Below are 24,562 nucleotides of genomic sequence, written 5' to 3'. Positions count from 1 at the left end.
AAAAAAAAGGTTCGTCACTAACGCTCATTTTAATCTCCATCCACAGTTGCTCTAACAAATCACAATTTCATGGTTCATCAGTGAGGGCCGGTTCAGGCTGTGCTGCAGAGTAATTCGCTCCATCACTCCCCTCAGAGCTGTATTTGTCAGCAAAGGTGGAAACACACGGGGCTTGGCTGCCTGTGGATAAGGTTGTCAGTATGGCCTTCTTGCAGCAGACTCGCTCTGCGCTGTGAGCTGAATAACAAACAGTGTGTTTAGGTTGTGTTTCACTTTATTGAGGTGCGGAGGAGGGGGGTGGGGGGTGTCGGTTCCAAAACGGCACAGGCAACTTTGACATATGGGGCCATCTGTAAGAGAGGCACTTGACATATATAGGCTGATATATCAGGGTCATAAATACCCAGGCACTGAATGCAAATAAACATCCCTAATGTTGGGATCGCACCCTGCAGAGGCAGCAGATATATCCTCCGTGCTAGAAGGTACTCTCTGTGAAAAATCAGCTCTCAGCAGGGTGCGCAGTATCCCCGACTGTTCCAGTAAAGTCTGCATGTTACACGTCACATCATACCCTGAAAGGTTCCTCCACCGCAGCTGCTGTTAAAAGCTCATCTTTCTTTATTGCTGAAATTAAAAGGCCATTCAGATTTCCATAACTCTTCCATTTACAAAGCGAGCCGGAGCTGTAGTTTTAACACGCCGCAGACTGCGGCGTCTTCACATCTGGCCTCCCCCTTCAGGTTACATCTGTGCCACGTGAGCGTGCTGTGATTGCCTTCTGAGTGGCACATTAGGAGCGTAATCGGCCAGTTAATTTGAACGGCGGTCATACCTGCAAGCTGTGTGGAGGATTCTCGTCATCGAGCAGCAGTATGGCAGGACGGGGTTCAGTGTTTGGGTTGCACAGCTGGCACACCTGCACACACACACACACACACACACACACACACACACACTTTCAGGAGAAAGAAAGTTGTCCTTCCACCGTCGATGCAAGCGCTCGATATTTACGAGAAATAAATCAAAAGTCTGAAAAGAACAGAACTTTTTATCGTAAGCCAACGACGTGTTTCGCCTGTAGCTTTTTCAGTTTTGCTCAGCAGATGTGATTAATTTGATCCAGCGACCGTGTGCACCTGAGAACACGTTGAGGCTGTGCACGGGCCTGTCAAAGACCTGCAGCAGCAACGAGAGCTCTGAATGGGTCTAATGGACTTCAGTGCATCACGTAACACAAATCAGTCAGATTGTAGTTTTATATCCGAACAGCTCGTTACTCTCCAGGAGCCATCTTTGTTTTAAAGTGACCCTTTAAACAACCAGGCTACATCTGCAGTCCCACACCTGCAGAGACTGAAGTCTGCATATATTCTTATAAAGAAAAGGATGCTGTGTGTAGCTTCAAGGAGTCCAAAAAGTCAGAGCAGTTGATTCACTTTCTCCCCCCCCCCCCAAAAAAAAAAGTCAATAGAACCACGGAGTGAAGAGCCACAAAGATGGAGGGAATTAGAAATGGGATCGGCGTCTTCTCTCTGCTCAATTTTCTCTCCTCTCACCACCACTCCCCTTTTCTCCCTTCCTTGCTCCAAATCTCCAGATGAGTCTCTCTCTCTCCTCTCACTCTTTCCCGGAACATCAACCGCCATAATGGAGTCTGTGCCTCTCCGATGTTATCTGCTGTCAGGCGCCTCATTTTAAACATCTCACTGCCAAACAAAACAACAACAAGAGCAGCAGCAGACGAGGCACTGTGACGGTGTAAAGCTTTAGATGCAGGGTGTGGACCCAGCACAACACAGCTGCTTATAATGGAGCATCCACTTAGAAGTTTGAGATACATTTAAAAAAAAAGATGATGATAGAACTAGAAAGTGGTAGAACTGCAACTACGGCGGTATTAAAGGAAATCCTGCACAGATTGTATAGAACTATGTACAGGACAGCTCACAGTGCACGAAGGTCCATTCGGCCTTCTTCAGTTTTTAGAAGTGTGAAACTGCCTGCACACATATGTCACCTAATGGTGTTGCAGATCCTGCAGACGTGGAGATGCTGCTATCTCTCTCCAATCAAAGAACAAAAAGCCCGAACATAAATCTTAAAATAAATAAATACAAACATTTAAACCAAGACAGTTCAAGTATTGGGCAGCTTCTACGTCTGCAGGTTTCCTGACATTAAAGTCGAGGTTGTTCACGGCTCAGTGTGTAAGTGACTGCGAGCTTTGTGGAGGGTTACAAACGGCAGACAAAATGCAACAACTAAAAAAAAAAAAAACACTCACTGCTTGAAATTGCTCCAATGACCTAAAAATCACCCCCATATTTTCTCCCTCCCAGCCCTTTTGGTTTCAGGCTTCATTGTTTTTTGTGCGGCTAACTTCTTCTCCATTTGATTCTTCTGAACAATTCAGGAGCTTTTAGGAACGTCTGTGTCGCTTTCAACCCCATTTACCTTCAACATCCTGGACATCACTCTGTTGTGTAGTTCTACCTGACGTGTCCTGGTTGCATCATGAAGGTGGCTCTCTGTCTAACCTGTTGACTTTGACTGCTCCCTTCAGCATCCCAGGCAGCCCGTGACAGCGGGGAAAACCCATTGGCTGATAGAGGTAACTGCTGCATGACATCACCAGCTTGGCTCATTAGCCGCCCGGGTAAAAAAGCATCAAAGCCAAATGGGATACTTTGGGTGGCTTCACAAATAGACTGGGACTCATTTAAGCAATTCATTGCTTTGCCAATGGTGTGTAGAAACAAAACACTTTGTGGGGCTTCTCTCTCTCTCTTCCAGCCGTTTCGAGCTTCTCTCTTCTTCAATTTTCATTGTATTTCTCTTGCTCTTGTCTTTAATGCTCTTTGCGTCTCTCCTTTCCTCCTCACACACACACACACACACGCTTAAAACACACTTAAAGACGAGAAACCTCCTCCCTGCACCTGGCTCCTACCACAGAGCGCTGATCAAACACATCCGTCTTTACATGCCTGCCCTGATACTTCCATAATGGGCCCATAACGTGAACATTCAGCTCCATTGTTTATGCCATTAGTCACACAGGCTTATGGAAAATGACTGCGATGCTATATTGAAAAGCCATCAGCAGCGACGCCGCAGCTACGGCGTGCCAAGATGCTATCTATCACACGGCCATGTTTTCCTGTGCACACAAAGCTGTTATGAAACGGCAATCTGTTGGCACTCTCAGCCTAATGACGGAGCTTTTCTTGATGACATGATAAAAGAGCGTTTTGTGAAGCAGGAAACGCATCGGCTCGGGTCATGATGCAGCGCGAGCAGCTCGTCAGACGTGCAGAATTCTAAGTCGTCAAACGAAGGCGTGCTGGATGGAGCGCTCAAACATGACACGACACGACGGCTTTGTACAGCCGACACATTTTATCACACGTCATAGTCTTTAACCTTACTTAATTAGTCACACTGCTTGTGATAATAACACACTATCTGATGCAGCGCAGTACAGGAACAACGTCAGTGCCGTTTAGAGAGAAACGCGTCGTGGTCGGCGCTGTGCGTGCTGCCTCCTGGTTTGAATCCCCCGTCACACAGCAGCATGTTCTCTCCGTGCATGAGTGGGTGCTCTGCGGCCGTCTCCCACAGTCCAAAGACCTGCTGGTTTGGTGAGCTGGTGACTCTATAATCGCCTGTAGAGTGAACGGCGACCCATCGACAGATGAGATTGGCTCCGCCCCCCTCACCCCGCTGTAAACCTAAAGGGACACGCCGTACTGATGGTGGATGGATGGATATTTAATTATTCAGAGTTTTAGCTGTGATTATGTTTTCTATGTTGTCACATTGCAGAAGTAAAACATTCCTTCTCCTACCGCCCCTCCCACCCTTTAAAAAAACCAAACATGTTTGCATCGTGTTTTTATGATGTCTCGTTGTTGATGAGCGGCGCTGTGATTAACGGCTGCAGACCTGTGGCGGCCCGCTTCATGCTGCGTCTGTGTTCTCTGTTAGCGGTCTGCTGGTGACACATACGAGTCAATCAGAGCGGGCCGCTCCGACCACAGAACAGAACACGCTCTCCGGCTTAATTAAAGTGATGTTTCAAGCTGCCACCTGGCCTCTGCGACACACACACACACACACACACACACACACACACACACACACACACACACACACACACACACACACACACACACACACAGTGTGTAAAGTTACATTGACTGAACTGGACAGTGTGAATGTTAAAAAACAGACACACAAGCCATATGGGGTGCTTCACAGAAACACACACACACACACACACACACACACACACTCTGACACTGCACTTTCACACATACAGTAAGTTTACTCACACAGCAGCGCACACATACGTGGAGCGACATGGAGCAGCTGCTGCTGTAATTGCTCGGGGTTGGATGAGGTTATAAATGGTTTCTAGTGGGTTGTGCAGCTTTTAAAGAGCGAGCTGCAGACTGTCCAGAGAGAGAGAGAGAGAGAGAGAGAGAGAGACAGCTGACTCATTTTAAACAGAAAGTAAGAAGTGAAGAGTGAACCTGTGTGTGTGTTCCTCCCATGCACGATAGCGTGATCACATGACGGCATTGCGAGGTGCAGTGTGAGCGTGTGCAGGAGACGGATACAAAGAGGACATTTGCAGGGTGCTTGTGTGCGTTTACTGTCACATATCCACCTTTAGACACACTCAGCCTTTCACTTACACACACACACACACACACACACACACACACACACACACACACACACACACACACACACACACACCTACCTTCCTCTTCATCTCCTCCACCATGCTGTGCCAGGCCCAGGTCCGTCGATCGCACAGGTATTTGATATTCATGGTCTATCAGCATGGAGCTCCAGCGTGAAGTATCAAGGAAAAAAGAAAAGAGTGAGAGGAGAGAGCAAAGGCGGGGGGGGGGGGTAGACGGATGAGGGGGAAATTGGAGTTCTGAAAAGAGAGCAGGAGAGCAGAAAAGAGGTTGCAGAGAATGACAGAGTGATGAGGGAAGAGAGCTTTGAGATTTTCCTTTTTTATTTGAACAAAGGGACTGAAGCTCAGTGCATGAAAGACAGAACCAAAGTACAGAGGAGTGTGCTCGCAGGTGCGTTCACACTCCGTTTGGAAAATCTAGCGTCAATTTTAAAGGGGAGAGAAGAAAAAAAGCGAGATGAGGAGGGAGAGAAATGGATGATGAATGTAGCGATAGAAAGTGAGGGAGGAATAAATGTAGAGAGAGAGAGTCGGAGAATGAATAAAAAGACTTGTGATACAGTAGGCAGCCAACAATGCTCTCCATGCCTGACTTCCCTCCACCAATTACACCCTTCACTGCCTCCTTCTCCATCTCCAGCCCCCTCTCTTTCTTTCTTTCTTTCTTTTTTTTTTTTTTTTGCCACTTTCCCCCCCTCCCAAAGTTACTTTCTTCAACCGTCATCACACCGACAGGTCTGCTCGGCCAAAGTTGAGCTTTCTGCCGACTTGTTAATCGTGTCAGGCTCGGGCTCGAGAGAGAGAGAGAGAGAGAGAGAGAGAGAGAAGAGAGAAGTCGAGTCAAGTGGAGAAAAAGGCAGGACTTTGAATTCTCTCATATGCTAAATATTGAGCCAGTCGGTGGAATACAGAGAAGGGTGAGCGAGCGCTCTCTGAGCGTACGAGACGTGCATTGTGGGAAAAGTTCAGGGCGGAGAGAGAAGAGATGGGGGGGGGGGGGGGGGGAGGGGGGGTCAGAAAGGGAGGGAAGAGAGATAAGAAGGAAGAAATGTGAGAGTTAGAAAACTTTCATGAGTGGTTTGAGAAAATGCCAAAACACGTCATTTATTTTGTGAAAGGTTTACGGGAGAGCTTTTTGCCCTGGAGAGAGAGAGAGAGAGAGAGAGAGAGAGACATATGTTGGACCCAGGCCGCCTGTTTGTTTAATGCTATTTTTCTTTTTTTTCTTTTCTTTTTTTACTCCAGAGATAGTGAGGAACAAGCTGGAGCGTTTGAAGCCTCTTAACAAAGCTGATGCCCAGCAGCCATGAATAACTTTCATCCTTGATAAAATCAAAACACACGAGTTAGTCAGATATTCGACCCCGGTTCACGGCGTGCCGATCACGACATGAGCGAATCCGACCTGATTATTTTTTTGGAACCACACGGTAAACTTTTTTGAAGATGTGTGTGTGTGTGTGTGTGTGTGTGTGTGACTTCCTGTGCTTCTGCAGCCAGCCTCTAGTGGACACTCGAGGAACTGCAGGATCTTACATTTGGCTTCATTTTTCAACACTGTAGTTTGCAGCTTGATCATGATGCATATCTGTCACCAGATTAGTGTATTGACCGCCCCGCCTCCCTCACTACTCTGTAACCAGGAGAGTCCAACATTACTTCCTCTTTGTCGTCTTTATATTTACAAACTACAAAACTGTCCCTTCTCGAGTATCAAAGACCCTCCTCCCTGCTCTCTGTGGTTGCCTCTTCTCCGTTTTCAAACAGCCGACGCCATGATTCAGTCAAACACACTTGTTTCTTTTTCTGGTTAGAAAAGTGAACAAACAAAGAATAATCATTTAGTCTGGGCTTATGGCTGCCACTTGTTTCCCAGATAATGGGTATTTCCTCCGTGCTGCACTGAAGTTGTCGTCTTACTGTCACCCGGTAAGCTTTGAGCTTTTTTTTTTTTCAAACGCTGTTTACCTCAGCCGCTTTAAAGTGCAAAGCTGTCATTTTAACCCGTATCATTAAAAAGACAACAAAAAAAAAAGGTAATTTCAAACAGGAGCTTCGTCACAAAAACAACAGCAGCTCGTCAGGTTTAGATGCTTTAGAAGAGCCGAACTGTGCGCTCCAACATTTGGGATGACAGACGGAGAACGGGAGAGGAGGAAATGGAGGGTTTGTGAAAGGTAAAGAGACAAAACGAGGGTTAGAGAGGACAGGCGGCGCAGACGGAGAGGAAATGAGCAGCGGGAGGAGTGACAGGAAGAAGGGAGCGGTATAAAGAGGCAGGTTGGAGGTAGAGAGAGAGAGAGGTGGCAGTGTCTGTCTCCCCTTTGTGTTCCACATGGATTCTTCCCTTTCTGTCCGCCTTTCATTCACACTCCCTCGCTCGCTCTGTCATTGTCACGCTCGCACACTCTCTATCCGTCCACGCCTTTTCACCCTCGCTCATCTCTCCCCCCCCTCCATCCTTCCTCACCTTCGTTCACCTCGCCTTCCTTCCAGTTTCCTCTGCCTCTTTTTCATTTTTATCTTCATTATCATCAGCTTGGGAGCAGGGATGCAATATTTCACAAAGTTCAAATATGTTCTACGATTTTTATTTTACCAAATCCAAAAAAATATGGAACAGCATGCCGGTCCCAAAAGTTGAGCACTGGGTTCTGAACAAAAAAAACAAAATCAATGACGGCAAGTCAGCTGCTCCCGTTTACATTTAATGCTAACCATCAGCACACGCCATGTTTCGGGCCCTCGCCCTTCGTCAGACAGGAACAAGAGAGGAGACACACCTACACATGTATAAACACAACCTGTGAGGTCACCTGACAGGTCATGTGATCCACAGCAAAGGAGCCATAAATACATTATTAACTATCCCGGAAATGTAAAGTAAAGGTCCTCAAGCCGGCTGCACAGATGCTAAAAATATGCACTATGACCGGAACATCTTCATTTCTGATTCGGACCGTCGGCACTTCCAGAGGATTGTGTTGGTGAAGTCGTCATGAATTATGACTGACTCTGATTTAATTCTAAATTGGATTTTCGGTTCCACAGTTATTCAATTCCTCTCGCCTTGTCTGCTATTACTCCTTTGCACTGCTCATTAGTTGTGTTAAAAAAAGAGGCTTTTTTAAAGTCATGAATTAATTACAGGTGGCTCTAAAACATGCAGAGACCAAAGTAATACTCATAGTTTTTCTTCCTTCCCTTCTTCCTTACTTCCTTTCTTCCTCATTTCGTCCCCATCTCCTTCTTATTCCATACCGCCTCCTTATGTCCTTCCCCTCCTTCCCTTACATCTCCCCCTGCCTCCTTCCCCCGCTCCGACTCTCCCTCCACTCGTCTACTTTGCCTCTACTTTCCAACCCAGAGCAATTCTCATCTCTCTCCGAGCAAACAAAGGGAGCTAATGACATGCTGACACCGAGCCCCATGATTGAATTCATTAGGCGTGCACAATAATTGCCAGGCGTGAGCGTGCACGCACCCATCTATTCAGAGGACAGCTGTCAAATAACAAGCAAGAGAGAACAGCTTTTTATTGTTGAGCTGGAGGAGAGAGAGAGAGCGAGCAGCAGCAGGAGCACCTGTTGTGGAGGAGAGGAGAGGAAGAGAGAGCACTCAGCATGTCAATCAGGCTGCTGTGTTCATGAAGGCTTTCTGGGAAGTTTGCTGCACTCTGTATCATGAACCAGGTGCATGACGGGTTGAATTAGATCTCTCATGTTCATCTGACTCCCATAAGTTAAGGCATGGTCATTTTTTAACATTTATTTTTGGGCTTTTTATGCCTTGATGTTTACAGAATGGACAGTGCATAGTGGGAAGGACATGTGAAAAATGGAGACTCAGGTCGGCTTTGAACCTGGGCCGCCACCTCGAGGAGATATGTGCCTCTGTACATGGGGTGCATACACTAACCTATAGCCCCCCCTTTCACCCAAATGGGAACATTTTTGAGTATAGTCGATTTAGTACAGATTCTACAGATGACCATTAGACGAGATTGAAAAAAAAAAGTCACGTTTTTTTTTTTTTTGGGTGCCAGAAACACTTTGACGATGAAGTCAAAATGTTCAGAATAAACTTTCATTTTAGGATGTAAATTGGAAATATCCAGTTTAACGTTGGACTTTTAAAGATGCAATATGTCACATTTTTACACTTAAATATCTATCAGACACGACAAGTTCATCGTTTCCACTGGATGCCGCTGCCGTGATCAAAACATCATGTAAATTACACTAAGAAACATTAGCTCGTCGCTAATAGCTAGCTAAATATATTCTCTTCCACAAGTCGATTTCGCCTGATCGTCATGACTAAGATCAACATGGTATTGTTTTCATCTGGTGTGTGATTGAAGTGAGAGAGAAAAGCACTCCCGTGATTCCCCGCCAGACTCAACAACATCTTTTGTTATTGTATTGATTGAGAGCCCCTGGTGGTGAAAATGTAATACTGTGCCTTTAAGGTCTTGTTTTACCTAAAAAAAATGTTGGGGGTTTTTTTGTTTTGTTTTGTTTTGTAGTCAGGACTAAATGAAACACCTGCATGTGCAGGTTGGCACAAGATGCTGCAAATGCATGCATCCTGATGAAACTCATAGCTTCATGCTACACATTACACAGACACACATCTGCAGTCTTCGCTTCACATACACACATAACATGAAATCACCTTGAACGTAACAAGCTTTCTCTTGAACCTCGTCTTACCTTGACCACCCTCAATCTGACTCACTTAAGCCTCCATTAGTCCTGATGCTGATTTAAAACCTTTCTCTAATTAGTTTGTTATACTTTCTAAAAAGCCTTAAAGACCCTTTGGCGTTGATAAACCCGAGCGTTGTGTCTTGATTGTGGAAGATAAGTCCTCACCTGTGTATACTAAGCACCTGATTTAACACTTAGCAGCGCTCTTCTGTTCAACACTAATATATCTGATGGTAGCTAATGAGCTTGCACTCTGATTTACCTCTGTGCTATCTGCCCGGCTGCAAATTATATGCAAGTACTTTTCATTAAGCTCAAGTGGCCACATGAAAGTCCTTTAAACTCTGGCCATGTGGCCGACCCTCTGACACACGGTGAGAGCTGGGCAGGACTAAAAAGGCGGCGAATGTTATTCCCTTTGGGCTGGAATAAATGCATCCATATTTGTGTTTTGTGTTGTGTATTTTCTGTGTGGGTTATTTTACTCTGACTTTTTGGGTTAAAGGATTTGTTGTAGGTATTTCTCAGCTCTTTCTAAATGCCTGTCTCTCTTTTCTTCTCTCTCTCTCAGAAGACAGAGGAGGACGACCTGGTCCTGACTCCAGACGGGACCAGAGAGTTTATGACTTTCGAGATCCCTCTCAGTGACTCGGGTTCAGCCGGGTTGGGTGTCAGCGTCAAAGGCAACCGCTCCAAGGAGAACCACGCCGACCTGGGCATCTTCGTCAAATCCATCATTAACGGAGGAGCCGCCTGCAAAGTACGATACATCCTGCTCTTAAGTGATAGAGCGTTTGAGGTTTCATTTCAAGGGTTTTAGGGCCGTTTTGGACGCCCCTCAGTTTGCCAGATATGAGAGCAGTTATCAGGTCAACAAGTGCTGCAGCCATGGAAGCGGGCAGTGGAACTGCTTCAGATAGAAGTGATTGTACCCGAGCTAAAAAGCCTCTGCATGTTTCTAATAAGCTCCAGCAGCAGAAAGCTGCTCAAACTAGGATCAATGTTGGAGATGCTTTTGAAACATGGAGAGAGGTTAGAACGCAGAAAGATTTACAGACCCATGCAGAGCTGGCTAAACACTGAAGCTACAGTGTCCACCACATGCAGAGCTGGCTAAACACTGAAGCTACAGTGTCCACCACATGCAGAGCTGGCTAAACACTGAAGCTACAGTGTCCACCAACATGCACAGCTGGCTAAACACTGAAGCTACAGAGTCCACCACATGCAGAGCTGGCTAAACACTGAAGCTACAGTGTCCACCACATGCAGAGCTGGCTAAACACTGCAGCTACAGTCTCCACCACATGGTGAAATGTGTGAGAGGAGGGGGCGGAGCCAGCTTTCTGTGATGTTTGAATTTAAAAATGACTTAAACTGTTTAAGTTGTGGCAGCAGGTTTTATTTTAAAGGCAGTTTATTTTTAAAGTGTTGGAGCTGCAACAGAAAAGGCTCGATCACGTCCAGGAGCAGCTGGTTGGAGGACCTTACATGCTTTAAGTAAAACTCTTTGATATCTGCTGACGATCTGTTGTAAAGTGACAGAATGAAAAAAAAAAAAAAGATTCTTCTTTCTAGCTTACACAGTCAGATGTTCCACGTCTTCTCTGTTCCTGAGCTGCTTTCCTGAGACGCTCCATCAGTCAACACAAAGCTTCCTGTTTTCTGTTTGCTGTCTGCTGTGCCGCTCCGTGCGGCTGTCACTTTCTGCAAGTCTTTTAGCTTGATTGCTTTTCATACAAGCTTGTGTTGACAGAACATAATAATGGACTTAAAAGCACACTTCTCTGTGGATGAGATAAGATCAAACAGGATACACTCTGTGAGCGCCACTCTTAGTCTGATGAGATGGTGATTGTCAACTTGCCTTCTCATCACGCAGCACGTGCTACGCTATGCTAGGCCACTTTAAACATGTGATTCCTTGCACGTTATCAGGACGGTCGGCTTCGGGTGAACGACCAGCTGATCGCTGTTAACGGAGAGTCGCTGTTGGGAAAGACTAACCAGGACGCCATGGAGACGCTACGCAAGTCCATGTCAACGGAAGGAAACAAACGGGGGATGATCCAGCTCATCGTGGCCCGACGAGTCACCAAGAGAACCGAGGTGAGGAACGCTGGACGGAGACAGGCCTCCAGCTCTGTCGCACTTTGAACCCATCGGTTTTTTTTTTCCTCTATTGTGATCGCTCTATGACAAACTGTCTAAAGCTGTGACAATTAGAAGAAGGCACAATGAAAATGAGAGGCGGTGTTGGAACGCATAAAATGTCAGTGATGTCGTTCTGTAGAAAGAGGTCGTTCTGGAAATGATTCATGATGAATTGATTGATTTACCCCTGACTGAGCACATGCGACCTCTCGCAGCAGCTGCAGCCTGCTTCACACTCGAGTTTCACATGTTCACACCTCAGAGCTGCACATTACAGCTGTGGCACTGTAGTGTTGACCCCTGACCCCTGAGCAATTACTGTGGAACAAAACTGAAGGTTTAACACCCTGCACAAAGACATGACAACATGTGTTATGGAGTAAATGGACGAGTGTTTTCATTCCCAGATTACTGCTCAGATGTCTTTACTTCCTGATCATCGTCAGGATCCTTTGCTCTGTCAAAGCTGCTAATAGAGTAGTTTTCTTTGAGAATGTCCCCATAGTTAAACACTCCTGTGTTCACGCTGGTCACTCCTCCTCTGTTAGTAATGAAATGAGATCATTCAAATGCCACTACTCGCTCGCCATGATGCCGCAGCCTATGTTTCTTGGATAGCCACCATCAGTTGTACAGTTGTTTTCACCGACACAATAAAAGGCCTCCTGAATAAAGACGTCTGCTCAGGCTTGGACGCTTTAAGAAGACCTTTTATGATTTCAATTTGCAACAAAATCCCCCCAAAACAAACCTGCTGGTAAAACCCTCATGAGCAGCAAGAAATGATTTCATGAAATAAAAGGAAGCAGTCAGGTCACAGCAGTTCACCATCCTCCTCCCGAGCAGGCTCACCTCTCTCTTGAGGCAGCTGGAGGAAGAAGAAGGGAAAAAAAAAAAAAAGAAGACATGGCTGTGAAAGGAGCTGCACACATTTTTTTCCCCTTCCCTCAATGTCATGTTTTTACATTCTCGGTACACCTCCGCCTGTCGCCTGCTTGAAAGCCGCGGCTGAGTCTGTGTGTTGCCGCTGCTCTGAGCCAGTGTATGAGCGTGCACGTACGTGTGCACGTCTACGCCTCTGGCACCGCCTGGCTTCCCTGCTCTCCTTTTTCCAACCTGGTGTGTCAAAGTTTTGATTTCCCCTCGGCCCGTCTGGTAATTGAAAGCAGAGGCTAAGCCTGTAGGTGTGTTTTTGTGTTCCAGTGTCTGCGCGCGTACGTGCACAATTCTCTCCGTCTTAGTGAGAGTGTGTATAAGTCGTGCATGCTGCTTATGCATGTATGCATTTATTCCCAGCATCTTCCTGCGTGTTCCTTTTCGCTCAGATAAGCCCCGCGTGTTTGTCTGCAGTGCGGCCGTGTCAGAGCGCCGAGACTCCGCGGACAGCCCGCCGGATGAACACAACTTGAGCACTGGGCGCCTCGTCAATCTCTGCTTCACATGCAGAGCTGGAGGCATGGCCTGAGGCTGTCCAAGTTACCCCGGCTATTCATGAGGAAAGTGTCCAAGCCACTCAGAGAGGAGGAAAACAACAATTCAATACACTCGTACTCCGAGAGAGAGCTCAGAGACAGAGGCTGTGTTTATTATGAAAACCTAAAAAAAACAAGCCCTCCATTAGATATTGGTTCGACTCATATCATACAGCTTCACTGCAGAATGAAAGCTGTGGCTCTTTTTGACACACTGCTCCACCCATACTGACATATGGGATCAAATAATCCTCTATTTACATTCCTTCCTGTGTCTCCATCCCTCGACAGCCAATCAAAACTCAATCTCAAATGTTTGCCCTCGCATAAATCACAAACCCAAACGCTCCTGTTCCCTCGCCCCCCCTCCCCGCAGAAACGCGGCGAACCCCCTCGAGCAGCTGACTTCCTCATCACCGTCGGCACCCGATGGGGATCGAGACCTTCCCGGAGCTCAATTATCCGTCTGAATATGCAATGAGCTGCGGCGTGATGTGTCCAAGTCAGTATGCCGAATCCCCTCGGCTATCGCTGAGCCTTTTCACCTCGGCCCCTTCAGTCGGCCAATTCATTACCTCTCTCATTTAAAGTCAGGAGCAGACGCACGCACGCGTGCCGGCAGTCGCAGCGCCATATGGCGACCTTCCAAATGAGTTTGTTTCCGTGGACGATTTGTTGTATCTGTGAGCGTGTTTGATTGTCTCTGTGAGCTGGTATGAGTTTTATTTCCCCTCCCGTTGTTTACATCACCTGTAATACATCTTTACTCAGAAACAGGATCAGCAGGTATTTTAAACCCTGATTACGCTGAATAAAATGTTTATTTTTTTGACTTAACTTTTTTGAACCTTACTTATATTAAAAGTGTTTGCTAACTACATTTGAAATATGTAGCAGCCTTTAATCAGAGCTAATGAAACACTGAGTGTATACTCCTCTCTCACACACCTTTCCAGCTACAGATTCAACTGGGAGACCATGAACTTCATGGCGGCCAATCATCCTCCAATCTAACACAAGCGATAAGAATAATTACCCCAGAGGCCTCGTTGGTTGATCGTCTTCTAAATGAACGTGCCATACTGCAGGCCACATTAACACACCTAGCAGTACATGGAGTTAAATGAGCTCCACGTTAGAGGTCTTCATGGGTCCTTGGTCCTCGTCTGTTTATCACGATGTGGAATAACCGAGTGGATCCGAGGTGGCCTGTGATTGGTGCAGGTTACCAGAGAAACACGAGAGCACCGTATGGGACAATTTTCATGATCAGTCAGCTGACTCAGGGTCCGTTTAGGAGTTGAAAGTAAGGTTGAGTTCAGTGAAGCGTATGCATTGTGATGTGCTGCGGGATTAACACGACCTCATCTCACAAAAAAAATCAAGAAAATAAAAAGTACAATAATCTAAATGTCACACAATAAACAGTTCACGCAGTAGAAGTGGAAGGAGGAAGACCTGAGACATGTCTCCTGCACTTATCAGATTGGATGCAAATATCACATCAGATTTGAGATCGTACTTCAACGGTTCATGAGTCCTTTTGGATCTTTGAAGACATCAACAGTCACCATGTGTGTCTTTGAATTATTTTATTCTTTGGATTTACAGTATTGTTGTTTTCCATTTTTTTACTCAGATTAAGTGATTCAGTCTCTTTTTTTAGCTAATTTTTTGCTTTAGCAGGAGGCTAAAACTTTAACGGTTGATTAATCTAAACGAGCAGCTCTCTTGTTTGAAAGCCTTCGTATTCTTCTTCACGTGAATGTCCCCACATTTATGTTCTGCCTTCAACATAAACTCCATGTTTACATCAAAATCCATTCAGCAGTGTTTATTAGAGGACTTGAAGCGTTTCGTGAACTGAAAGGATCACTGGGCAAAGACCTTCTGTCAGAAAGTGAAGCCCAGCCTGGCTAGTTATATTTATCGATTCGAGGTAATTCAGCTCCAGTATGAGCCGGAGTGTGAGGGTGTCATCCCCCGTTAAGTGATGCAGGCCATGGCGGTTATCTTCATGGCGATAGCTGTCAACACCTTCAGCAATGAATGCAGAAGCCATGGCAGATCAATAGGGTCAACTATCCAATGGACGAACAATGATGGGTGAAAACACACACTCCTGCCTACACACACTGTCTCGTACCGTGGATGTGTGTTTATGGGTGACAGGGCCAGCAAATGGTCTATTTGTCCAGCAAGCTAGAGAGTGTCATAGCAGGTCTTTAGGGAAATGTCAAGATGCTAGTGAGCTAACTGCTCCCTGGCGCCCGCTAACAGCCTATTGGAAATCTATGCTCATGAGTCCTGGTGATCACACACTGCTAGCATTAGCATTGATAGCTGCCCTTTTCTCCAGCCTTTACGGTTTAATAAGTGTTTGCAGGGCTTAATGGCTTGATGATATGTGATCATATTGATTTGAAGCTGATGTATAAAGACCATGTTGAGGTCTCTTTTTGTTCTGGTTTTTTGGACTCTCAAAAGAGGTTATTTTGACGTATTAGCGATTAATTCATATGTTTCAATGCTTTGGTTAAACACAGTTTTAAAATGATAGATTATGCGATATTTTAATCATTAATAGAATCATAAAGTACCAAAACCTTCAAGAAAACCTGTAGGTCTTTAGTTACATTTCCTACAGAAGTTACATAGCTTTAGCGACATTAGCTTAAACAGAAGTTGTTAGTGTTTGTTGCCGTGGTAACGAAAGAGGTATAGATTGATTTATTTGTACTGGTATTGTTTCAAAGTTCATCGTTCTGTTTTTTTGTGCCGGGCCTCTATGAGCGAATAAACCATGCGGCGTGGATTAACCCTTTCTGTTCCAGAGACAGTTAAATAACTCCTCGTTCTTCCTCCAGGAGGCCCCAGGGAGCCCGCTGGGACCTCAGCAGATGATGAACACCATTCTGGACGACCACGAGCGCAGAATCTCCCACTCTTTGTACGGTGGCCTGGAGGGACTTGATGACAACTTGATGCCACGCCCCGGCATGATTCCACGCACGATAGGTACATTTTTACTCCCCTTTATTTTGATCTCACGATGTCGATGTTACGATGTGTTTTAGAGCTCCATCTTTGGTCGAGGTTTGAGTGAATTCTTAGGTGGATATCCGTCTTATGACATCCTTTGTTTCTCTGATGAGACTGGAATAAGGTTACGATGAGACATGTATTAAAGTCACTTCAGGAAACAGAGCATTTTACCCGAATATCAGAAAATATTAAAATCAGTATTACTACTTGTTTTAAGTCAGGCTCTTTAAAAAACTGAAGAAATGGCCCCGTTTAACATACAGTATCCTGTATGCCAGGTTTTTGTCGGCGTACAACACGAGCACATTGTGTCGTCTGGTCTCAGCCGCTGTCACAACACGGTGGCTTTTAATGTCTTGAAAATGTCAGACAGAAAAAGAAAGATGGAAGAACAGCCTCTGGACATTTTTTCATTGTGCAGACGTCAAAAAGAGATTGATTTGTTTAATGGAAATGTGTCTGTGACAGTGTGTGTGTGTGTGTGTTTAGGAACCTCATCAGTCTCTGTATGGATGACCTGAGTGAAAGATAAATAAGAATAAGTGTATGTGAGTGTGAGGGATCTGCAGGCACGTGTAGGAGGTTGATAGAGAGGTGCTGGACTTCTACACAGTCGGCCTGTGTTAATGCTGAGAGTGAAAACAGGGGACGGGGAGCGGGCTGCAGACGAGTGGTTAGTGCGTGCACCCCATGTGCAGACGGCCCGGGTTCAAATCTGACCTGTGATTTACTCTGACCTCTGACCTTTCTCTGAAAATGAAAAACTTTAAAAACAGAAATCTTTATGATCCAATCAAAAGAAAGAATCATCAAACCAACTTTTATTCTTGTTAGTTTCTTCCAACTTTGCCTGATTAATCGATGTGGCGCCTGTGTGAACTCCTGATAACACCTCCTGTTCCTGTTCAACCTCGAAGAAAAGAGAGAGCGAGAAAAGAGCGAGGCAGGAAGTGTGAACGGGAGACGATGCACGAGACTGTCACACTGCTTCACAAACAGTCAGGGCGAATAATGAGCAAACAGGGTGTGAGGTGAGAACACAAGGCAGGTACGGAGAAGCTCCAGCAGATGTCAAAACAAAGTCATCAGCACGACAGGCTGATGTCTCAGCGTACAGGTCCGTGTGCTAGCTGCTGTTGGTCGGCATGAATCCACTCGTGAGAACACCGTCACATCACAGACTGACGACAGAAGTCAGATTTGATCGGAAGGATGAAGACAGAGAATCATCACAGGACTTAAATATACTGTATGTAACACACACACATTTATGCACACACACACACAGCTCATTCAAGGCCCGTTTAGCAAATGCTAAAACACTTTCAAATCAATGCAAACTGCGTGATATTGAAGGATCTGTTTCAGGACATTTGTCTGCTTTGCAGCTTATGGAAGGATCCACCTGAGTGCAACATGTTAAAAACATTCTGAGATTCATTCGGTTTCTTTTCTGATCATCATTATGGGCAGAACATTGCATCATTTATTTATTTATTTTTTCTGTTTGTTTTTTTTACCCATTTGTATTTTCTTTGGTTGTCGGGGCGACTGAATGCATTCCGACAAAGATCCTTCTCGAAGAAAGAATCCATTCCCATTACACTAGACGCCACATGCTTTAGGCTAGCTCGCTAGCATTTGTCCCTCTGATCCAGATCTTTCCTCAAATAATTGCTGTTGAAAATGTGGCGCTCACCCCCGAACAGGAGGGATTATACAGCTCACCTTCAACGACCTGTGCTGTCATAGTGTTCAGTGACATGCAACCTTCATCCCCTGAGGATTAAAAAAAACACCGCTCCCTGATCCCCCCCCCGTCTCTGTGTTTTAATGTTCCTTCTTCAGATAGGCGGGGTTAAGCAGATAAATTAAAAACAAAGTCAGGGAGGTTAGAGATCCTTATTTGTTCAGACTCCTCAGCAGACGTCAGCGAGACAGCTTGAAACCTCTGAGGCTGCACGTCGACTCTTAAATCCACAAACTATCAAAGACGCATCTTCTTGCTTGTTAAAAACTAGAAAAGTCTGCAGAGTGTTTTTTCCCCACATCACCTTCAGCTGTGTTTTTAACATCTTCAAAGTGTTGTCTGACTCAGTTTTAAGTTGGGAGTCGAATGCTAGCTGGTTCAGTTCTCCATATGCCCAGCGTGACCTCCACAGATCACAGCAGCACATTTTTGGGATTGGCTCTCTGGACTGTGTCAGAATGAGATTGGAGAAATAAGGGAAGGATTAAGCGTTTCATTGGAGCTGTTGTTTAATTTGCCTCTGTGGGATGTAGGGCAGCGTGCTCAGTGTTTAAGCTGCTGGACTCTGCTGTCGACAGCATGTTTCCTCTGGATTCATTTTTTTTCTTCTTCCAAGTACTGAGAACCAAAAATACAGACACAAATATTCACGGTGCATCTACGAGGCACAGAAATCACATCAAAGACCATCTTACATGAAACAATCTGCAGAACTAAGATGCATCTATAGGATGGGCTGCATCATCACCAGGTGACTCCGTCGTGGCTGATCAGGTCCTGGATTTCATCCCAGCTGCAGTAATCCACGGGACCCGCTTCACTCGGATCCCAGGAAGCCTCTGCTTTCACACAGAAGTCGATAAACAAACCTAGAGGGGAAAATTGGAAGAAACATCAGGGAGACAAAGAGAGGAGCGATCCTTCTGCTGACAGAGCGACACACACACACTCGCCGAGCTCAACAAATATAGAAATGATTTAAAATGACAGAGCAGCTGAAGGGTGTCTAACATTTTTTTTTTTACTTGTGTTGTCTTCAGTTGAAATTCCTCAGCGCACACGCTAATTTTCCACACGCGTGTTCACAAACAAAAAAAGGCGCCTCGCGACTTCTTTAAATAGCGAGGAAAGAGTCTGGGAAAGCAGACGCTGCAGACGACTTTGGATGCACTTGGCAGCTGCTCCCAGATGTGACCGTGTGTGTGGAAAGGAAGCGGAGCTTTGCATGCTCAGCAACGCTGCCTTGAAAAAGTGAGGGGTGGTGCCGTTGCTTGGAATAATTCTGTTCCCTCGTCATAACGGTGCCACCAAACATAAATCATGCATTAGTCTTTCTTCGAAGACAACATCATTCCCATTCAGAAGATATCAGCGTTGGCCCGTTGCTCACTCTTAGATCAGTCGCCAGCTTCGTGCACTGTGAAGATGCCCGGGATAACAGAGCGACTTAATTATTCCTTCAGGCCAATAGCTTTCAAGGCCCAGCACCCCTGGCAATAACCTCCTTACTAATTATGCAAATAGACCAAGAGAAGACAAAATGAAAAGCAGGGGGGGGGGGGAAAAAAACCCTCTTCTGCATGTCTTTCACAGCACGCTATTCTCACCTCTCGCTATCCGCATTTTCATCTGGAAAATCTTTTCACCCTCCCCGTCTTCCCTCCTCCTAGCAATTGTGTGTTCCCCCTTTTGCCCTCAAGTATTCAGCAGCTTTTGCACAAAAGCTTCTAATGGTAATAAAAGCCTGTGTGGTGGAGAATCTCTAATGAAATGCCGCCTATTGTTCGGCTGCAGCTCAGTCAGACTTTTATTACAGCCACTTGGAGGGATGATGTGTTTTTATTGGTTTGATTCTCAGGTGACGGGCGTCCGCGTGCGCTCCGTCCACATGGTAGTGCTGTTGTTGCTGGCGGACGGCTGGCCCCCCTCGGGTGCTGGCACTAAAACAAAGACTCCCCCCCCCCCCCCTCCTTTCACCAGGCTAGGGAGTTGACAGATTCATTGGTTTTCTACTCAGTAGCTGCCAGTTGATTGTACTGCAGTGATTCAAACTGTGACATTGATGGGATTCTCAGTGTCGTGCATTGGACTGCTTAGGGAAATGGGGATTAAGTAGTTCTATGAGTGCGTGTGTGTGTGTGTGTGTGTGCATGTGTGTGTGTGTGTGTGTGTGTGTGCGTGTGTGTGTGGTCTGAAAGAAAGAGTTGGCCATGATGAGGTAGAGGACTCACCCGGACTACCAAACTTTGCAGTGAATAATGAGGCCCAGTGAGCAGGAGGCGGGCTGAAGAAGCACAATAAGAGGAGTACAAACATGATGCAGTAAAGGTGTGATGAGGTCACACACTTCGTGTAAACACTCCTTTAGATCATAGATAGATAGATCATAGGTGTTCTTATGATCAGAGGTTTGTTAAACAGATGAACTCAGGTCCATATGACTTATTTGTTCTGCTTCCTGGTTGCCAGGAGATAATGTACCTCACTGAGGTTTTCAATCCCCTTCACACTTGTTCTCATTTTACAGTGTGACGGCTTTAAAACCTGCAGGTCAGTATCTCTCTCTCTCTCTCTCTCTCTCTCTCTCCTTGTCACTCTCTCTCTCTCTCTCTCTCTCTCTCTGCCTCTCTCTGCACTCTCTCTCTCTCTCTCTCTCTCTCTCTCTCTCTCTCTCTCTCTCTCTCTCTCTTTCTTTACAGATCAGATCTTTCTATTATTCAATAACAACTTTAAAAAAAGAACAGTGACTCGTGACTGTGAAATGCACCTTTACACACACAGAGCAGCTCAGTCTGTCTTGTCTCTCTCTCTCTCTCTCTCTCTCTCTCTCTCTCTCTCTCTCACTCTCTCTCTCTGTCCATTCAGCTGCTCTTACATCAGGTCGTCTGCCCGCGGTCTGGCTGCACACGTTGATCCCCTCGCTGCTCGCCTGTGAGAAACAAACAGCCGGCCTTGGCTCAGTCCTGGAGGTCTCTGCCATGAAACCCCCCACAAACAGACTCCTCCCTGAGCTCAGCACACACAGCTTTATGAAGCATTGACACTGCCCTTCATTTAGCAACAATGAGCCCCCCCCCCCCCCCAATTTCCAAATACAGATTACAGACAAAGTCATGTGCTGCATATCAATGGGACTTTTTAAGCTTTGCTTTTCACAGGCAAAGAAAGGGGACTATTTCAGATTTTCCTCCTGAAAACAGGGCTGTTTTTATCTTATTTGCGAGGGCGCAGCTTGAATTAATCATAGTGTTTTGACATAGGAACAGCATTGTGCCTGCTGCCAAACTCCACTCGGTATAAGCTGATTAGCCAGGAGCCGTTTTCAGTCTTTTTCTCAGCTTCAAATATGGTATTCTGGTCTAAAAAGTTATTGTTACTGATGGAGTAAACTTTTTTTTCTCTCTCTCTCTCTCTCTCTCTCTCTCTCTCTCTCTCTCTCTCTTGTTGTTGGCCCATTAAACAGTTAGTGCAGTGTTAAGCTCCATACAGCAGTTGCCTGTCTTCACAAATAAATGAATTCCTCAGGGTGGTTGTTGAAGGAGCCGGGTATCGGACCAGCTTTTTCTCCAAGCTTTCTCCAGTGTGTGTGTGTGTGTGTGTGTGTGTGTGTGCGCGTGTGTGTTTATCATCCTCACATTCTCTCATCAGATCAAACCTTATGCTCCTTGAAGTGTAGGTGGGATGTATCACTCTGTGTCATTTACAGGTGAGGGGAAGTCCATGAAGATCTCACTCATCTAAACAGTCTCTGGCTCGTCTTAACACCACTGTTCAATCTGTAAATGACTCATGATGGATGCTTCTTTTTTCTTCTTCTTCTTCATGTCACTTGACACACTAATGATGGTCGTCATTCAGAGTGATAAGTAGCTGTGCAGGCACTCGTCATCTTCTGTGTGACCCGAACAGAAAGACTCAGTGCCCTGCTGCTTTCCAGCGTGTCTTTGTCTTCGGATCGTCTTTGTCTCATCTCGAGGGGAAATAAACGTTTTTTTGAATGAAAACATCTCGTCTGTCTACGAGAAACTGAAAATCTGTGTTTTTCTTCTCCAGGAAACTATCAGCTGTCACCGACGGTCAACATGCCGCAGGACGACACGGTGATCATAGAAGATGATCGGCCCCCCCTCCTCCCGCCCAACCTGTCGGACCAATCGTCATCCAGCTCCCACGACGACGTGGGCTTCGCCTCTGACGTGACGCCGACGTGGGCCAAAGAGCCGCCCAGTCAGAACGAAAGGTGGGGGAAAACGTCCACGGCAGCCATCTCGAGCTCGTTTGAGTCGACTCGATTTCAAGAGTTTGATGATGATTGTACGTCGATGCCGAGGTCTCGATCACACGCTCAAAGCACTAATTCTAAACTGAGCCGGTATATTGTCTGGATCCGGGAGCCGTCTGCCTTGAAATCGATAGTTTTAGCCCGTGCAGTGTTTCAGAGGGAACACCAATCAAGGCCACGTCTATTCCAGCTCCCTCTCCCTCCCGTCGTTACAGACACAAAGACTGACCTCGGTGTAAGCTCTACGTGTTCTTCCAGTCTGAGCCGTTGAATCACTCTCGACATGTTTGAGCTCCCTGATGAGTCGTTCTTTGAATGACTTCCTGAGCAGTCTGTTTCTCTTTATCTCCTGTTTATGTTTTGTGTCATTTGCCTCCCCTTCCTCTTGTATCATTTAACAACCTCTTCTTCATTTCCCTCTTTGTCTCTTCTCGTCTCTTTTTCTTTCCTCCCTTTTCTTCGTCTTTCATTTCTCCACACACGTCGACTTCTACCTCCTCCTTTTTGACCCAACTCTTCCTGGTCTTCTTGTTCAGCTCCTTTTATTCTTTGATTTCAATGAATTGTTCACCTGCTTTGTGTCTCATTTCAAGCCGTGCGACTTCAAAGCAGAGAACCTATGTGGACTTTTTTAAATCTTTAAGTCCTCTCTCTCCAGGTCACCGATACCTCACTGAGAACATGCTAGAAATGAGAGTTTTATAATTCCTCGGCACCATCTTCTTCTAATCTTATCTAATCTCCATTTTCCCCGCCTTCATCCCTCCGTCCAGCTCGCAGAGTCCCGATGAAAACAACCCCGACGCTGCTTTCCAACGGGAGGGCTTCGGGCGCCAGAGCATGTCGGAAAAACGCACCAAGCAGTTCGGAGACGCCGCCCACCTGGAGATCATCAAGACACGCAAGTCCAAAAGCATGGATCTAGGTACAACGATTCAGACATCCAGGTTCCTTCTACTCTTTGAGATGTTCATGAAGACTCGTCAATCCTATTCACATCTTTAATTAAACAGATTAGAAGCTCCAGAAGGATTTTAGGATTTATTGGAAATAAGTCAGCAGAACATGTTAAGTTTAAGATTTCATGTAATGTACACGCGTGTCCCCGTTAAATGAACGAATGACAAATTACTAAAAAAAAAAAAAAAAAAAAAAAAGTTCAGATTTTCCGATCCGTCAAATCGACTGAAAAGACGAAACGTGTCGATCACTTTCTTTTTTGACCAGATTAGATTTTTTACACTTTTGCAACTTTGAGAACAATCGAATCCTGGATCTTGACATGACTGATCCAAACTTAAAAAAAAGGAGCTACATTGGGTACATCTCTTCCGTGCATATTCCTTCCCTTAAACTGAGCTCTCCTCAGAAACCCTCCAACTCTATCAAAGCCAAAGAAAAGCCACTTTCATGTAACCTGGAGCACACATCCCTGCACGTCCCCCCCCCTCCCCCGCCCAACCTCTCCACCATCTTCCTTATATTTTAATGTATTCCACCCACTTGACTCTCTGTATGAAAACAGACTCTGCATCTCTCTCTCCAAAGTCAAGAACTTCACTCTGTTGATTCACCTTGAAATGGCTTCGAACAGTCGCTGATTGCTTTGGCTGCAACAGACTCTCTGCTCGCACTCTCTATAATCATATCTAATCTTCCCGACCAGATTGCTGCCGTGTGCCGTGTTGATATCACAACAAGTCTGATTGCTATCCTCGAGCCCTCTTTTCATTTCCCCCTCTCTCTCTCTCTCTCTCTCTCTCTCTCTCCCCATCCAACTCAAACCTCCTTGTCTCGCATGGCGTCCGATCCTAATTGAGATGAAGCAGTTTGTGATGATTGCAGCTCTGTACCTGGATGTTGCATGTGGAATGTCATGAGCACTAACTTGAACCCCCCCAAATGTTTGTACCCCTCCCTTCTTTCCTCCCACTTCCTTTAACAGTAGCCGACGAGATTAACCTCACTCCTCGTCCTGAGACCAACACAGGTAAGGAGTCCGGTGCACTGAAGCTAGAATGGGAAAAAGAAAGTTTCATATCTGAGATCTGGGACTGAGAGGTAGAAGTGGTGATTGTATCTGATGTTAAACTTCCTATTCACTGTGTTGTGATGATGCACCATCATAGCTCACATGTTCTCAGCTCTAATTCAATCAGAGAGTCGTGTCCGAACACTTGGACTTTCATGCTCTTCTTGCAGATTTAAATGAACTTTAACACCTCCTGTGAACAATTGCAAGCAAAAAAAAATAAAAAATCCCAGGAAGAGTCATCGGCCTATTGAGAAGCAAATGTGCAGGAGTTTTATGTTACAGTGAAGGAGTATGGCAGCTTTATGATGATGTACCGATGGGATGATCAAAGCAGAGTGTTAAAACATCCAATGACATCCTCCTAAACGGACTCTCTACCTGATGCTTTATGTGCT

The 24,562-nt window shown here is 45.7% G+C and overlaps 1 protein-coding gene across 1 annotated transcript; it reads left to right on the top strand.

The window, feature by feature from the left end:
- Positions 1–2,074: 2,074 nt before the first annotated feature.
- LOC306819072 (partitioning defective 3 homolog) lies at positions 2,075–24,199 on the top strand. Its single transcript, XM_079372817.1, has 7 exons — positions 2,075–2,614; positions 10,001–10,189; positions 11,368–11,538; positions 15,923–16,073; positions 21,904–22,090; positions 22,906–23,057; positions 24,078–24,199. The coding sequence occupies exons 2-7, from the start codon at positions 10,052–10,054 to the stop codon at positions 24,188–24,190; spliced, it is 912 nt and encodes a 303-aa protein (XP_079228943.1). The 5' UTR covers positions 2,075–2,614; positions 10,001–10,051; the 3' UTR covers positions 24,191–24,199.
- The last annotated feature ends 363 nt before the right edge of the window (positions 24,200–24,562 follow it).

Source organism: Symphodus melops (genome assembly GCF_947650265.1).
Source record: "Symphodus melops genome assembly, contig: scaffold_307, whole genome shotgun sequence".
In the NCBI taxonomy this organism is placed as follows: domain Eukaryota; kingdom Metazoa; phylum Chordata; class Actinopteri; order Labriformes; family Labridae; genus Symphodus; species Symphodus melops.
This window is presented reverse-complemented; position numbering and strand designations above follow the sequence as displayed.